The 16413-nt window shown below is 36.1% G+C and overlaps 2 protein-coding genes and 1 long non-coding RNA gene across 5 annotated transcripts; 2 read left to right on the forward strand and 1 right to left on the reverse strand.

Annotated features, from left to right (window-relative positions):
- Positions 1–2200: 2200 nt before the first annotated feature.
- Positions 2201–8219, forward strand: LOC142555473 (two-component response regulator ORR21-like). 3 transcript variants are annotated; one of them, XR_012822408.1, is made up of 7 exons: positions 2201–2630; positions 3074–3226; positions 3298–3696; positions 3855–3931; positions 5583–6706; positions 7547–7684; positions 7822–8219. XR_012822408.1 is itself a non-coding variant. In XM_075666364.1 (6 exons), exons 1-5 carry the CDS (start codon positions 2498–2500, stop codon positions 6684–6686), a joined length of 1866 nt encoding a protein of 621 aa, XP_075522479.1. In that variant the 5' UTR covers positions 2201–2497; the 3' UTR covers positions 6687–6706; positions 7547–8219. The 3 variants fall into 3 exon arrangements, 2 of the variants coding, with proteins under 2 accessions (XP_075522479.1, XP_075522471.1); XM_075666364.1 differs by having other exon boundaries at positions 7547–8219; XM_075666356.1 differs by lacking the exon at positions 7547–7684 and having other exon boundaries at positions 2202–2630.
- Positions 8220–9671: 1452 nt separating this feature from the next.
- On the forward strand, positions 9672–10657 carry LOC142555497 (uncharacterized). Its single transcript, XR_012822410.1, has 3 exons — positions 9672–9931; positions 10101–10211; positions 10310–10657. It is a non-coding gene; the product is annotated as an uncharacterized LOC142555497 (long non-coding RNA).
- An 82-nt stretch (positions 10658–10739) lies between these two features.
- LOC142555490 (MACPF domain-containing protein At1g14780-like) lies at positions 10740–16035 on the reverse strand. The gene is made up of 8 exons (XM_075666380.1): positions 15668–16035; positions 15342–15583; positions 13931–14132; positions 13747–13821; positions 13217–13400; positions 12019–12188; positions 11874–11938; positions 10740–11520 (listed from the first exon to the last, which is right to left on the reverse strand). The coding sequence occupies exons 1-8, from the start codon at positions 15905–15907 to the stop codon at positions 10896–10898; spliced, it is 1803 nt and encodes a 600-aa protein (XP_075522495.1). The 5' UTR covers positions 15908–16035; the 3' UTR covers positions 10740–10895.
- Between the last annotated feature and the right edge of the window lie 378 nt (positions 16036–16413).

Below are 16413 nucleotides of genomic sequence, written 5' to 3' on the forward strand. Positions count from 1 at the left end.
TGGTAATGGTTTTTACGGTTCAATTCCACAAAATCTTGAAAACTTGGTATCTCTCAGAGTACTTGGCCTTTCTTCCAATTTCCTGAACTCTTCAATGCCTAGTACATTGTTGAACTTGAGTAGTCTTTCTTACCTAGACCAATCTAAAAATAAGTTTCAAGGAAGCATAGCCGATGGTATCCTTAACCTCTGCAAACTGAAGTTCCTGGATTTGACTGAAAACAGATTTACTGGAGAAATCCCAGATTTAGTAGTAAATGAAGATGTCTGTCTTCAAGATTTGGAGTATCTTCGGCTTTCTTACAATTTGTTGACTGGTCCGATTCCAGCATCTCTCGGAACACTGATGAATTTGAGGGAGTTTTTTCAAAATTATAGGTTAAGTGGAGACATCCAAGTCTTTGACTGCTTTCAAATCTTGAAAAGTTCGATTTATCTAACAACTCTTTCTCTGGGATGGTAACTGAGCTAGCTGAACTAAAAAATTTGATAGAGTTCTCTGTGTCGTCGAACGACTTATTTTTCAACGTGAGCTCAGATTGGATTCCTCCATTCCAACGGCAAACGATCAAACTAGCTTCTTGCACCATAGGATCTTGGTTTCCATCGTGGCTTCAAACACAACAAAATGTCACAGATCTGAGGATGTCTCATGCTAGCATATCAGATACATTGCCCAGTTGGTTTGAAAAGCTGCACTCACAAAAGCTGCACTCACGAGTTAAATACTTGGATATATCCAACAACATCAGTGGACGCTTGCCACAGTTTCAGGAGGCGAATAACCCGGAAAGGCGGTTAATATTTCATTCCAACAACATTGACGGACATTAAGACCATTACCCTCGGACGTTTATCTTCTTGACGTCTCCAACAACGCCCTGTCAGGCGGTATTCCTGTCCAAAATGCAACAAACATGAAACTTGGTGTAATCATACTGTCAAACAACCAACTGAATGGTCTGTTTCCAAGTTTTCCATGTGATGAAATGTCAATGGCAATTCTTGATCTCGCAAACAACCAGTTTCACGGAACATTGCCAGAGATCATAAGAGACATGGAGAACTTGTCTATGCTGGACTTGACAAACAATACTTTACATGGCAAAATCCCCAGATTTAAGTCTCATGTCTTTACACTTGAACAACAATAGTTTCGAAGGGAAGCTCGTATCACTCGAGAACATGACATTTCTCAGCATTCTAGACGTGGGAAAGAATTCATTTACAGGAACCATTCCACAATGGATTGGGGAAAAGCTTCAGTATCTCAAGTTTCTCAGTCTGCAATCAAAGGATTCTATGGTGAGATCCCTCAAAACCTCTGCCAACTACCACAACTCCAATTACTAAACTTGGCATCAAACAACATCAGCGGACAAATCCCCAAATGCATTAAAAATCTCACAGGCATGATCGAAGAACACAGCGCCATAGAATACTTAATTCTTGATGTTGATTATGGAGGGAGCATCCTCGAAATCGTTAATGGAATAGAGCGCCGGTACTCGAAAACGATGCCCTTTCTCACGTCCCTCGACTTTTCAAACAACAAAATAGTCGGTGAAATCCCACACAACATAACAAAGCTCATAGGTTTAATGAATCTAGATTTAGCTGGAAATCATCTGACGGGAAGAATCCCAGAAGACATTGAAGCAATGCAAGAAATAATTTCACTAGATCTTTCAAGAAACAACCTTTCTGGCCAAATCCCATCGAGCCTGTCTTCCTTAAACTACCTCACGCATTTGAACTTATCCTTCAATGATTTGTCGGGTCGAATACCAACTGGAAATCAGCTACAAGTTATTGAAGATCCATCCATTTACGTCTGAAATAAAGGACTATGTGGAGCTCCGATTCTGAAAAACTGTGATGGTGATGCGGCAGTGCCGCCAGCACAGGCAACTGGTGATTCCAATGAAGATGGAGATGATTCTTTGTTCCTATGTTTTTACGCAGGAATGGGGCCTGGATTCTTTCTTGATTCTTGTGCGGACTTCGCATTTTGTCAAATCTTGTAGGTATTTGTTGTTTGATTTGTTGGAAAGTGTGGTAACTACAGCTTGCAAAAAAAAAAGATCATAACTTCAGATTGTTCATTTTCGAGCAGTATTTCACTCTTTAAAATTCATGCCCATGTTATGGTTATTAATAAAATAATATAATTCAGCTCATATATATTGGCATATGGAAAGTATGTGACGTGGATGATTATTACATACAGAAATACTGTATTGTACGAAAACGGGACCAACAGTCCGCGTTATCCTCTCGACATTGTAATAAAAATCCCTTACGGCCACCGCGCTGGTATGCTCTGTTCCCGTTTTCTCCCTCGAATCAATCATATCTCAGGGGCAAAACGGTCAAATCTATGACAGGTTGGGATTTTAGCGTTTCCAAATTGTGGATGAATATATTCTACTGCTGCTGTACTTTGTAAAGCTAGGTCTGTGCTGCGGGAGGCAAATTTTCCTTTTTCTCCTCTGATATGGCGTGCGCTAGCGGCGGAAAATTGGTGGTTCCAGAGCAGTTTCCGGCGGGGCTGAGGGTTTTGGTGGTGGACGACGACGTCGTTTGCTTGCGCGTGCTGGAGCAGATGCTTCGCAAGTGCATGTACAGTGGTTGGTGATTCTTTGATTCGTTTTACTGAAGTAGGTAGTGGCCTTAAATTTGACTTGAAACTCATTGTTCTATGCATTTGCTATTTCCATTCTCTGTTCTTTCTCGACTTGCGAGCGGATAATGCTCTATGATTCTTTGGGAAATCGTATGTGATCTACTTGTGTTGGACCAAAGTAAAAGCTGTTTTGGTTCAATCCACACCTGAGTATCAGTGCAATGAGATCTTACTGCTCATTGTGCGGTTGAGACATGGTTTCGTTTTGTAGTTACCGATCGGCGGTATGACATTATAAATTGGGAATCGATTGTTTTCGCCTGGTCTTTTAATAATAAACATGTCACTTGATCATGATTTAAACCAGTATGATTGTCAAATATTGTTAATAATAATAGTTTTACATTCAGTAGAATAAAATTTGTTAAAAAGGTGAAATTTTTGCAGTTACCAGTTGTTCTCAAGCTACAGTTGCTTTGAAGTTATTACGGGAGAGGAAAGGCTGTTATGATATAATACTCAGTGACGTTCACATGCCTGATATGAATGGCTTCAGGCTTCTGGAGCTAGTTGGATTGGAAATGGACCTTCCTGTTATAAGTGAGTTGGCGTATTGCGGCTAAGGCTTGAAAAATGGTTATCGTTACCTTATGTGACATTCTGTTTTGCAGTGATATCTGCTGATGGAAGAACGGACCTTGTGATGAGAGGAATCAGACATGGAGCGTGTGATTACTTGATTAAACCTATTCGGGATGAAGAACTGAAAAATATTTGGCAGCATGTTGTTAGGAAAAGGTGGAATGGCAATAAAGAACCTGAACATTCAGATAGCCTGGAAGACAGTGATTGGAGTAAACGAGCAGGTGATGATGCTGAGTATGGCTCCTCTGTGAATGAAGGGGGGGATGGGGTGCTAAAATCACAGAAGAAAAGGAGGGAAACTAAAGATGATGACAGCTCAGAATTGGACAATGATGACCCTACTATGTTGAAGAAGCCTCGAGTCGTCTGGTCAGTGGACCTTCATCAGCAATTTGTCAGTGCTGTAAATCAACTCGGGATTGATAGTATGGTTTTTCTTTTTTTAGTTTTTTGACCTCTTTTTATTTATTTCTTTTAAATTTTCTAGGGAAAGAATTTTATTTATTGATGTGGTTTTCATAACAAAGAATACTCGATTGAATTTATGCATATTAAACTATTAATGCACACTGTTTCCTTTCAGAGGCTGTACCCAAGAGAATTCTTGAATTGATGAATGTTCCTGGTTTAACGAGGGAGAATGTGGCAAGCCATTTACAGGTCTGCTATGCAGTTCCATGTTTTTATATTCCTGTGTTATATCCTCCATATTACAAGATAAATGGAAATGTTAATGATGTTACCAATACCATAGCTTCTGTCCATCAATTCCACGTCCTTAAAAGCTCACTGACAGAAGAAAATTTTTAAACAAGTATTGGTTCCATTCTCATGATTGACTAAATATTGTAATAATTATGGAAATACGATAATTAGAAATTTTCTTGCATTCTTTTTGGAACCTACCTGTTTTTTGTAGTAATCACCATTCAATATTTTGGGACCCCTACCATTTAATGTAAACCACCTATGTAACTTGCCAATATGAATGGCTACTTCCACAATTCGCATATGAACATCACAAAAATGTTATGATTTAGCAATAAATTCTTCCTCTTGAATCCAATGATTAAATTGCGGGAAAGTGACAACACCCCCCCTCCCCCCTTCTCGTTCATTTCTCTAACCTCTGAATTGGCTTTCATGCTGACTTTGGCAAAAACAGTATAGCGGGGGCGGGTGAATGGGTTTTTTAAGAAGTTGGTTATTTTAAAAATTGATTTTTTTTCTAGTTGCTTGCATTGTTCTGGGTACACAGTCGAGCTCTAATAGCTGTCATTTGACAAAAATATGCAAGTTTATGAATACCGCAATAAAAGCGGTAATTTAAACTATGCAGAAAACATAAAGGAACACGAGTTACATAAATTTGGATGTATTGTATCCCTTCTACTCACTGGCTGATTTCGATCTTCACCAATTCCACTTAGTGATGTCTGATTCACATCAATCTCAGAAGTCTTCCCGACATGCAGGAATCACATGACTCAATCCTTGTTACAACTTGCGAATATAGACCGACACCTCCTGGAATAGTGGAATTACGTCTATACAGCATCCTATTTATTTTTTAGTTGACTGTGCTTTTGGTATCAATGCTGCCATATACTTGCTTATAACTGTGCTTTTGGTATCAATGCTGCCATATACTTGCTTATAATAACCACTTGCACAACCATAAACTTCAAGTAAAAGTTTACATAACCTGCAATAATTCTTTGTGAAGGCATAATGTATGAAAACTGTATGAATTTGTGCATAGTCTAAGACTTTTACTGCAGCTGGGTCTATTGTGAAAGTAATCCTTTCCAAAGAACTAGATCAGATCTAGTCGTCGTTGTTTCGAAGTTTATATCCTTGAGGTGATTTGATTTTTGTGATTTTCAGATATTCATCTCCTTGTTGCACCTGAGAATACAAAGGAAATTTTAAAAAATCCTGAGACCTGTGAAAAGAGAGTTAACATGTGCCACCATGAAATGTTATGTTTGAAAACAGTTTTCCTTGGTCAACGATGGATTATCTAAATCTTAGAACCTGTTTTGTAAGTGTTCTTCTCATGATATTATCCATTGACAGAGATTGGTAACTTCTAAGAAAGAATTTTGTTCTTTAGGAAAGAAAGAATTTTGGTTATTTAGGAATAAAAAAAAATGATACAATTTGTTTGTATATTTTCTTTTTCATGTGTCTTATCAATAATTTGTCACTAAACCATTTGATGTGGATTGTACTTTTTCAATTTTCGGCATGGTTAGGTTGACTCTTCGCTTACTCTCTCTATTCGTAATGATTATGATGTCAATCGCAGAAATTTAGACTATACTTGAAGAGATTGAGTGGAGTGGCTCAACAGCAGGGTGGTCTCCCTAGTTCTTATTATGGCCCACTGGAACAAACTCCAAACCTAGATCCCATTGGAAAATTTGACATCCAAGCATTGGCAGCTTCTGGCCAACTTCCTCCTCAGACATTGGCAGCTATACATGCTGAGTTTTTTTGTCGGCCATCTGGAAACTTAGTTTTGTCAGCAATGGATCAGCCAGCCCTACTTCATGCATCTCTTCAGGGACCTAAATGCATTCCTGTAGATCAAAATGTGGCTTATGGTCAGCCTTTGATTAAATGCTCATCCAACATTATGAAACAAATTTCTCAACCTCTGATGTCAAATGAGGATGGTCAATCGGAATTCAGAGCCTGGTCGTCCAAGGATATCGGTGATGTTGTACCAGCCTGCAATAATACTAGTGTAGTTGAAGCGAACGATAATATCTTAGCAAGTTTCGTACAGCAACAGCAGCAACAAAGAAGACAACACCAGCTGGAGCAACAGAGACAATCTATAATGCTGGAGCCATGCCGTCCAATTAATGTGCAGCCTTCTTGCATGGTGGTTCCATCCCAGTCTTCAGCCAATTTTCAACCTGTAAATAGTCCTGCTTCTGTCAATCAAAACTTTAACTTTGGAAATAATACAATGGATTACAACAATCCCTCAGTTCAATCAAATAATCGATCAGGTTTTGGTCAAATATTGGACGTGGAATGTAAACCAGCATTTATGCTTTCTGAGTTTTCTGCTTCAGGTTCGGTTTCCTCTGTGTCTTCTTCCACGAAAAATGCAGAAGGGAATGTATCTAACATGCACTACATGCAAAGTTCGTATGGTGCTAAAACAGACAGAGTACTTGATCAGGAATCAATTAGAAATCCCGTACATGTTGGTAAAGGAACATCCATACCAAGCCGCTTTGCCGTGGATGAAAACGAATTTCCACTGGGAAATTTAAATCATGTAAGATTTTATGCCGAGAGTAATGCTAACAAAGTGAAGCAGGAGCCAAACATGGATTTCACGGATAATGTGAAAGTGGGCATCACAGTACGCCAGCATTTTCCCCAAATGATCTGATCAGGGGATAATCTGAATAGGTGAATTGTCTATTACTCTTCACTGTTTATATTTGTTACAAAACATAGAAAGTTAAATGTTTCACATGTTTAACTGGCTAACTTTTAAATGAGGTTGGTCTTCAAACTTCAGGTATCACTAAAACCGTTTATGAACTAGAGTTCTACGGCTGATGCTTTAAAAACAATATCACTGGCATGTGAGGAGACATTTAACAGGCTTTAGAAATGTGATACATGTAATATATATACATGATCTTAACACATTTAATGGGCTTTAGAAGTGCGATACATTTAATATATATACATGATCATAACAGTATTCATTCATCCATTCTATTTTCACATAATACTTCTTAAATGTTTTCTTGTTTTATTCTTAAAGCATTTCTGGGTTATAAGAACTTTCTTTAGCTTTTCCTCTTTTGGTTTTCTTTTGGCAGTAAGAGTGGAATATTTAGTCAGGTCTTCATTTCTACTATCACTATCACGTCATTTCATTAATGGCCTGTCGAGAAGCCAACAGTTTAGAGGGAATATTAGCAATTTTAGGAGTCTAACTTGAGCTTGGATCACAGACGTCCTACAATGTGTATGCAGTGTTTAGAACATGCAAGTTGGCTGGTAATTTAAATGGCGAAACTACATTTGTGCGAGGATGTCTTGCCCTCGCTCCAACCGTACTACTCTAGATTTAGTAATAAATTTTATTTCAAATATAAAAAAGTTTGCGTCTTACAAGTTATATTTTGATGTGACATAATTCCGCACCCAAATTTTAGAATATTATTCTTTAGTGTGCTAATCGCCTTGTGTTGTGTCTTATTCCTGGTGTGCTTTGGTGCATTTCATCTTCAACAGCAAAGGCCATGACTAAGATGATCTCAAGTCCCCAAACGCTCCATTTGCAGCACCTCTTTCAAATAAATTTATGCTTAACCCCCACTTTTCACTGTGTAGTTCTCTGAACTTGAAGATGATGGGTTTGTAGTCAAAATGGTTGGTAATAGTTTTTGCTGCTGTTAAATTCACCCATATAGGTGCACACGTTTTTTTTTTAAGAAGTTGCACGTGTTTTTTATGAATGGAAATATGAAATACATGCTAACTGGCTGATTTTTCTTCGATTTCTTCAGGTCTCATCTCTAATGCTTGAGTATATTGTTATGAGTTTCCACGCGAGTAGCTAAGAAACAATATTTTGTGAACACGACTTATGTTTGAGGCATCTTTGTTATTTAACTTCCATTCGGGAGTCCCGTCATTGGAGGACCCTATTCAAGATTTGGAAGATCTGTGTGAACGTTGTGCTAATCTGGTGAATCCGAGCTTTATGCCTACCAATGGGGGGAACCTGGTAAATATAAACTCTGTTTTCAACTAGTCTTTGTGCAATAAGTTTAAGCTTTCAATAGCCTGTAATATTATTCATTCGACAACAACCTACTTCTAGATTTGTGTACTCAGCTATTTGTTTCAAAATCTTTTGTATTTTTCAGTTTGTTTTCGAGGGAACACGCCTTGTTTTGTTCAATTTACACATTTGAGTTCAAGGTCCATGTTTGTTTTGGCCTCGTGATATTGAGAATTATAATGTTTTAAAGGAGTTCTTGAAAAAGAAAACTAAATACGTTTTTGTTTTTCTGAAGGTAAGTCCGCTTTTTTAAAATGCTTTTATTGAAATAACATAAATGGTTTTAGCGTTATTTTATTTTTAAATACTAGTTGAAATAAAAGCCAAAAAATTAAAAAAATTACTTTTTAAAACAATTTTTTGTAGCAGAAAAGCACTTTTTTTAAATAAAAAAAATTAACACATTGACTTCATCCGAATGGACCTTTTTCATAAAGTTTATGAATTTCTGATTTCAATAGTACGAAAGTTTTAGTTTCTTCAATATTTTGCATATCAATCAAATAACGTTATTATGCATATTAAATATCAAATTACGTTCCCTGACAACTGTGCTGGTCAAGTATGTGAAGACTTGAGTTCCAAACTATTTGAAAATTTAAGTTTCATATTCTAAAATAACACGCTCACCTCAATTCATGAATCAATTTGTCTCATTCAATATATCATGAATGAAAACGATCAGTCAGTGTCGAAAGAAATACTCTTTTTTTCCCTCTCGAAATAACGATAAATTTGAGAAAAGAAAAATATGAGGTTATTTAAGTCATTATACATGAGACTCTCTGACTTTTGTATTTTCTTCGATTCATTTAAATACATTGTGAACTTCACAATAGTAAAAGGTGATCTTTTTTCACGGCCGAGAGGCACTTTATTGAATAAAATCATATGTTTGGTAAGTCTCATACCAGACGGGTCTGTCTGGTATTAATATATATAATGTAATGTCATAAAGAAATTTGCACAATACGGCTCGAGCTGGCAGGACACGAAGAGTCAGGAAATGCTTTCTTCAAGCGTATTGAATTGATTTCATTCATTAAGAAATAATACATTCTACAATCTATTTATACAAAGTATTAACAAATAAAACAAAGAATGACAACAAGAGTTTGTTATGCTGTTGGGATCAAAGTCTATCCAAAAGATCTGTCAATGATGTAACATTTTGTTACTTAACTTTCTCCCTCAAGGTCAGCATGGGGTTGAGTATAACGCTGAGCTTGGTCCGAAAACGAGTAAAGGAGACTGTTGAGAGAGGTTTTGTAAGAACATTAGCTATTTGACCACAAGAAGATACATGTCGTACGACAACCTGATTTGAGACGACATTTTCTCTAAGAAAGAATAAGTCAAGTTCAAAATGTTTAGTTCTTGAATGCAATACCAAATTTGCACTAAGAGCTATAGTACTTAAATTATCATACCATATACCTGGGAGTTGCATATATGGTTCTGGACAATCCTCCCCCTTTAACTAGTTTTTGGGGTTGAGTAAGATCCAAGTTCCAATCTATACATTGTTATTAGTTTTTGTAAAATATGGGTGTCCTGCCAACTTCTTGTTCTGAAAATATGATTAAATATGACATGTATAGTAGATAGGATTGCAGTTATATGACCATAATTACTCCGAAGACACCCGCATCTTCTGCTCTGTAAAATTAAGTTTAAATTCTGGCTGAAGATATGATTTTTTTTACCTTTACAGTTCTTTTAAAGGCAGAGAAATTGGAAATGAAAAGTTGATTGGCATTATTGATCTGAAATAAATTTCTTACAAGAACATAGACGCTCGCGGCTTAATCACTGGTTTTCAGTACTTACAAGTAAGTCGGCCCAGTACACCTTTCCCAAAAGCAATTCTCTGTATTTTATAGATAAATAAAATGATACTAGTGAAGATAGAGCGATGCTTTTTGTCCAAGAGTCATGAGAGCCTGACACCGAGACATTTTTATTGTCATTCGTACTGAGTATATGTCTGCCGCCGCACAGGCATACTACCCCGAGAGGTTGGCCAAGTTATACTTGTTACACATGTCATGTTTTTTCGTGAGCGTCTGGAGATTGGTTTCACGTTTCTTGGAGAAAGCTACTTTAGCAAAGGTATATTTGATAACAAGACATATGTTTATCAAAGCCTATAGTGTATACTGGATTGGTGCCCTTTACATGTTTAATTCCAGTCTTGAAATTTGATGCAGGTGGTGATTGTGAAGAATGAAGAGGAAAGAAGAGATTTAGTGAAGGACATTGGTGAAGAAGCATTGGCGGAAGAGTATTGGTGGGCGAGCTAAACTTGTTCCTATTCAAGATTTCGTACTGATGCCATTAGAAGACAGCCCTCTTGAGTCATCCCATTGTAGTTCCATCTCGACCTCAACCCGCAGAAACTAACGTACGAAACATACTTTGTGAATCAAATAAATAAAACTATGTGACAAAACAAATTATGATAAGAAGGTCATATTCAAAATCGCACCCGGGACGATTCATTACTTTGTCTGTATAATAAAATGTGCTCCAGTGAAATGATGGATTATTTGTTAGTTTCTTGATGACTGAATATGATTATGCCTTTTCTACCAAAAAATAGTTGGGCATCTTAATGTATCAGGTTTGTTGACTTGGTTTATGAACATTACTGATAAAGAATCAGATAGATTTGAGTTTTACAAGTAAAATGTACACCACGAAACAGATCAACTCCGACTTTACAAGCATCCCTACAAACTGCAATTAATATGTAATGTATATCTAAACTGATTTTTTTTTCTTTTCTTTTCAGAATCAGTACATTTTTAACAAAGAAAACTTCACCCTTAGGCAAATCTTTCCCTTTTCCAAGTCCAATTTAGCCCCTGTCACCAGCCAATGTCCAGGACTATCCAACGGCCCTCTACACAACTGTGTCATATCTACAAATTTCAATAGCTTCTGCGTTTGAACCGGCACTGGTGGCCCAGTTGGGTACACCCCCGAATCCACGATGACTTGTTCCGGCAATTTCTCTTTCTCCACGTTTCCGGTTATCGACGTACTTATGGATGAAAAGAATCCCGATTTTATCGAGTTGTTTTCCAATGCGGCATGCATCCAGTTAGACTGCATGATGCACGAGTTTGATAACTTTGAGTACGCAAGACGAAGGTGCAACACATTTTTGGAATAATGCTTTTTCACAAGGAGTTGGGCTCCGGTGACGATGAACGAGGTGTCTTGCGAGGGACTTAACCATTCTAGGTTGGGTTTCACCGGGGCAGTGCAGACGTGGGAGAATTTTTTCCATTGGATAGCTTCGAAATAACGATGGTTTTCGGGGATTTCGTCCGATCCCCGCCATGTCGTGGAGTCGTTCATCTTATTATGGAAGTGGACCGGAGGGGTGGTTAGGTGTTGGAGGTGCACTCCCAGCCTGAAAATTATGAGTTTGTAGAGTAAGCTACTCAGTTAATTATATGCATACTAAGCTACTCAGTTAATTATATGCATACTATGACTAAGGTGTTGTGTATATAGTATTATCACTGTATTTCAATTTTGTGACGATACGTGAAAAAATATTATTTTTTTATATCAAAAATAGTCGACATGCTTCATGAATATATAAACAACCTCGTAGAAAACATACTCTTCATTATGTTCCTTCAATATATATTCATACATTAAATTGTTTTAAAATTTTCAAAATTTCTCACCAGATAATATGCAACTGAATTAAATGCAATCACTAAATTGGGATATATATACACAAAATAGGGGCCTTACCGGTTGCATTTTATGCCCTCGAGATATAATCTCATTCCAGTCACGGGTAAGTTGCCGGCAGTGACCTAATCACAATTAAATTAATTAAGGTTAAAATAAAGTCATTACGTGAAGTTGGCAATTAATTACAGTGTAATAACGATACCTGAGTGGTATTTACGTATAGCTTAGGGCCCATGGGATTAAAATTCAGAGATGGCGTGTGACTAGCCTTGTTTCTAGCTAGGCCCATGGAGAGGTCATTGTGTATGGGAGCCCAAATCCTATGAGTTTGAAAGTCCAGGAAATACTCTAGATCAGCTATTGGAGGCTTATCTGCTCGTTTGAAAAATAAAAAAGAATAGTCAAATTTTAATTAATCAAACAAGAAAAAAGAACATAAATTTGTGACATGCATCTTCTACCCGATCCGATCAATAAAATAATATTATTTTTATGATAAAAGTATTATTTTTCACTCTTGATATAAACAGATTAATCCGTTTCACATGATATCTACTAAAAAATGAAAACCACAATAGAAAAATGAGTAAGTCTCTTGTGAGACAGTCTCACGAATCTTTATCTGTGAGACGGGTCAACCCACCGATATTCACAATAAAAAGTAATACTCTTAATATTAAAAGTAATATTTTTCATGGATGACCCAAATAAGATATTCGTCTCACAAAATATGACCTGTGAGACCGTCTCACACAAGTTTTTGCCCATAAAAATAGATCAACTTTAAGATTCACTACATATATATTCTATGAAAATTATTTTGTTTTTTAGTAATCACAAAATATATTTGTCAAATAATGTGAGAAAGCATATTATTGCAAAGTATTATGACAAGAGTTATTTGATCAATTTTTCTAGAAAATGGACTGAATAAAGAACATAATTTTGACAAATACATAACGCGTCTACACTATCAGATAAGCATATACGACATGTATATAGCGCATCCAAATAATCAAGATGAGGCTATGTTACACATAAAATGTTACTCAAGTGTAGTTTAAATTTTTAGATGAAGTGAATCTCATAGATCTGCACATGTTGTGACTGCACAACACTCCCGATATATCATAGATCAACCTTAATAATCATATCATCACATTTTTCGTCAAACATATGACAAAATAATTTTACAGAATTGAGTGCATCTGTGTCAGAACAACATGATTTTGTCCATATAATTGGAAATCTCATAGAAGAAATATATGGTATCCTTTCAATCCGATGCCTCAACCCAATATTTCATTTTCATAATTTATAATGTCCAAATTCCTCGAATATGCACAAGATATTTGAATAAAATCCAAAAGACCAATAATAAATGTGGAAATAGGACTTACATCGAAGATAGAGATTGATGGCATGTGACAAGAAGCCTTTGCCAGGAAGCCCTCTCATTAGAGAAGTGATTGGTATGAAGTTGAAATGGACCGCATCCGGCATTAATGGAACCGTTGGCAGCCATTCGCAATGTGTATTCACGCACGATTCCCCACCCCTTTTTGAACAAATCACACTGATCCCCTGCCATATATTATTATATTATTCAGACAAAATAATGTCCCTACACTCGAACTTGATATGCACAAAATTTTAAGACAATTATATACATAATCAAGTGTCATTGCCTGTTGGGATTATAATTTGAATACTTAAGGAGTTCGATTGAACAATCTATCGTCGGATCCAAATTCACCTCTAGAATTTGCTTACGGGGTTAAAATACATCACGATTCGAGCTCAAGTACAACTCGAGTGGTGGTTTTGCCATGCCCTGTAGCAATCGGCTTGTACACGATATGGTATTTATCCTTAACACTTATTTCGACGTGTATATTAAAGATAATCGATGTATGATGATCAAACTTACATCTTTTGCTGTAATTGACTGAAAATTATTCAGAATGTTAGATTGCGTATCAAAAACATCGAATGCTTGTGGTGCCTGTGCGATTCATCCACACACAAAACAAAAGTGTGTAAATAATTCAACAGTCTTACTAAAATAATAGTAAGCCAATTATATGTCACAGATCGGATTGATTGAATTGAACCTTGTGTCTTTGTTCTTTTGTTTTGAGCTGATGCGGGGAAAATGTGCATGTTCCATTGAATAATTGATCTCCAAGATTATAAAAATGATTCTTGAGCTCTGATGGTTCCATGCTTGAAGACTTGTCTTGCTTTACCAAAACCAAATCATGCCCACCAATACTTAGCCCCACAATTATATGAGTTCCATATTTTTCTATGAACCTGTTCCTCGCAATAAATAAATAAAATAAGCAAAACTATGCGCTCGAGATTATTTTAAAATGCAGTTATAATATTTGATAAAACGAAGTAATAATATCGACTTTTATTTTCACTTGACATGATATTCAACCAATGATTGTGAGGTATAGTATCAAAGGTCAATCCTGATTAAACTTATCCATAGTCAAGTATGTTGAAAAATCATCAAATAATAATCCAGAAATTGCAATAGAAAAGAAACAAAGGAGGTTTGTCAATCATACTCGATGACTGACGCGAGTGCATCAAGAGATCATGTTTGAAAATTGTCCCTATGATCGACTGCAAACTAAAACTCTAGTTATTTTCTAATTTTTTTCTTTTAATTTAATTATTCCGAGGATAATTTTAATAAAACTCAATTTAATAAGTCAGATGAACACCAAAATTTCAAGCATGCTGAAATGACAAAAGACAGCTAATACTCAGAAACTACCCAAAAAAATCCAATATGAAATTAAAGTGTTGTGTCAATCTTAGCCATCAGATTATCATTACTTGTCATATTATATGCTCCCATTGCTGACTTTTCTTCGAAATATAAAAAATAAAACTTTGAAATAACATCTGCAACGTTAACGCCTCCAGAAAAATAAGTTTTTTTATTTTTTTTATTTTTACCCTTTGATCAACAATTCTCATTGACTAAGAACACATGAAAAAAACTAAACCTTGGATTTGATTTAAAATATTCAAGGTCTAGCGTCTGTGCCTTTGTGGGTCAACTGTACTTTGTTTTATAATTATATTAAAATAAATTTTAAATTTGGAATATAATTTTTTGGAAAAAAAATATTAAAATTGGTGTGGTCCAATGCTCCGGTGCTTACTAGTTTCGGCTACCAATTTAATCTTATCAATATCGTGGTGGCTATTATACATTGATTGTATGGAAAACATACTTTTAATAATGCATTAAAATCACAAGAGAATTTCTAGCAAAACTCACGCACGATTTAAAATTAAAGGGCATCAAATCAAAACTAACAAAAGTTAGATTTAGTTACTTTTCAATTCTCTTCCATTATGGTTGTTTTATTGGCTTTAGAATGAGAGTATTTTTTTGCAATACGGTATCACGAATCTTCATGTGTGACAAAAGTTAACAATTTAAAGATATTAACATTAAAAGCCGTTTGAAAATTTTCAGTAAATTAAATTTGATTTTACCTTGCAAGAGCAGAAGGATCCCATGTAGAAGGAACAGCATTCCGCACTTCATCGGCAAGAATCAGTGGATATCTATCGATATGAATATCGATCAAATTGATAAAATATCCATCAAACGCTAAACACTTTGTGCTCGCAGCATCAATAGCCCACGACCCGCTCTGGAATCCGAACATGGAGTTGAACTGCCCCGACGGGATTTTACCCGAAACCGAGCATTTTTTGTTGAAAAACTCCGACATCTGAGAGGGGAAAAGAAAAAAAATCTAAGACACGAGATTTCACGTATTTGACGACTTCAGTTGAGACGTTTATACGATACGCACCTGGTTAAAATCGAGCATGTCTGATTGATACCTCGTACGATCTCCTTTGTCACATCTTATATCGATCGAGACATTATCAATGGATCCGAAACCTGGTACTGAGAGATGTCTGGTGGTTGTTTCGTTAAGGACGATGATCCTGTTTTCTCCTTTGCAGAACTTGAGCCGAAAATCGGACGATAAATCAAAACCTTTGCCGAGGCTGGTCAGGGCCTTCAGCACAACTCCATGGTCACTCATTTTTCTAATTCTAATGATTTGATTTTTCAAAGTTTGGTTTCTGCTTATACACACAGACACACACACAGGTAGACGTGTGTGGTATAAGAAAGCGTCAGTGTGGAAGCTAAAGACGTTCTTCAAATGTGTTTGGTGTGAGTTAATTTTAATATTTTACGGATTATAAGTATTTAAATGCTTCTTTTATTTATATTAATATATATATATATATATATAAAGATAATAAGTTGTTAATATATTTTGCGGTATGGTTGACCCGTCTCACAGATAAAAATTCGTGAGATCGTCTCATAAGAGACCTACTCAATAAGAAAATGTCGAGGAAATTTCACTGATTCATATTCACTCTTGGTTTTATATTTGAAGAACAAACTTTGACTTCAATCATTGTGTATTTTGCGTGTTATTTCTCATTCGGTCGACTAAAAAATTGGCTGTTGACTCTTGATCGTAATGGTCATTATGAAATTTTTACAGATATGGTTAATTATATATACCTCAGAACT

The sequence above is a fragment of the Primulina tabacum genome, chromosome 1 (assembly GCF_025594145.1).
Source record: "Primulina tabacum isolate GXHZ01 chromosome 1, ASM2559414v2, whole genome shotgun sequence".
NCBI lineage: Eukaryota > Viridiplantae > Streptophyta > Magnoliopsida > Lamiales > Gesneriaceae > Primulina > Primulina tabacum.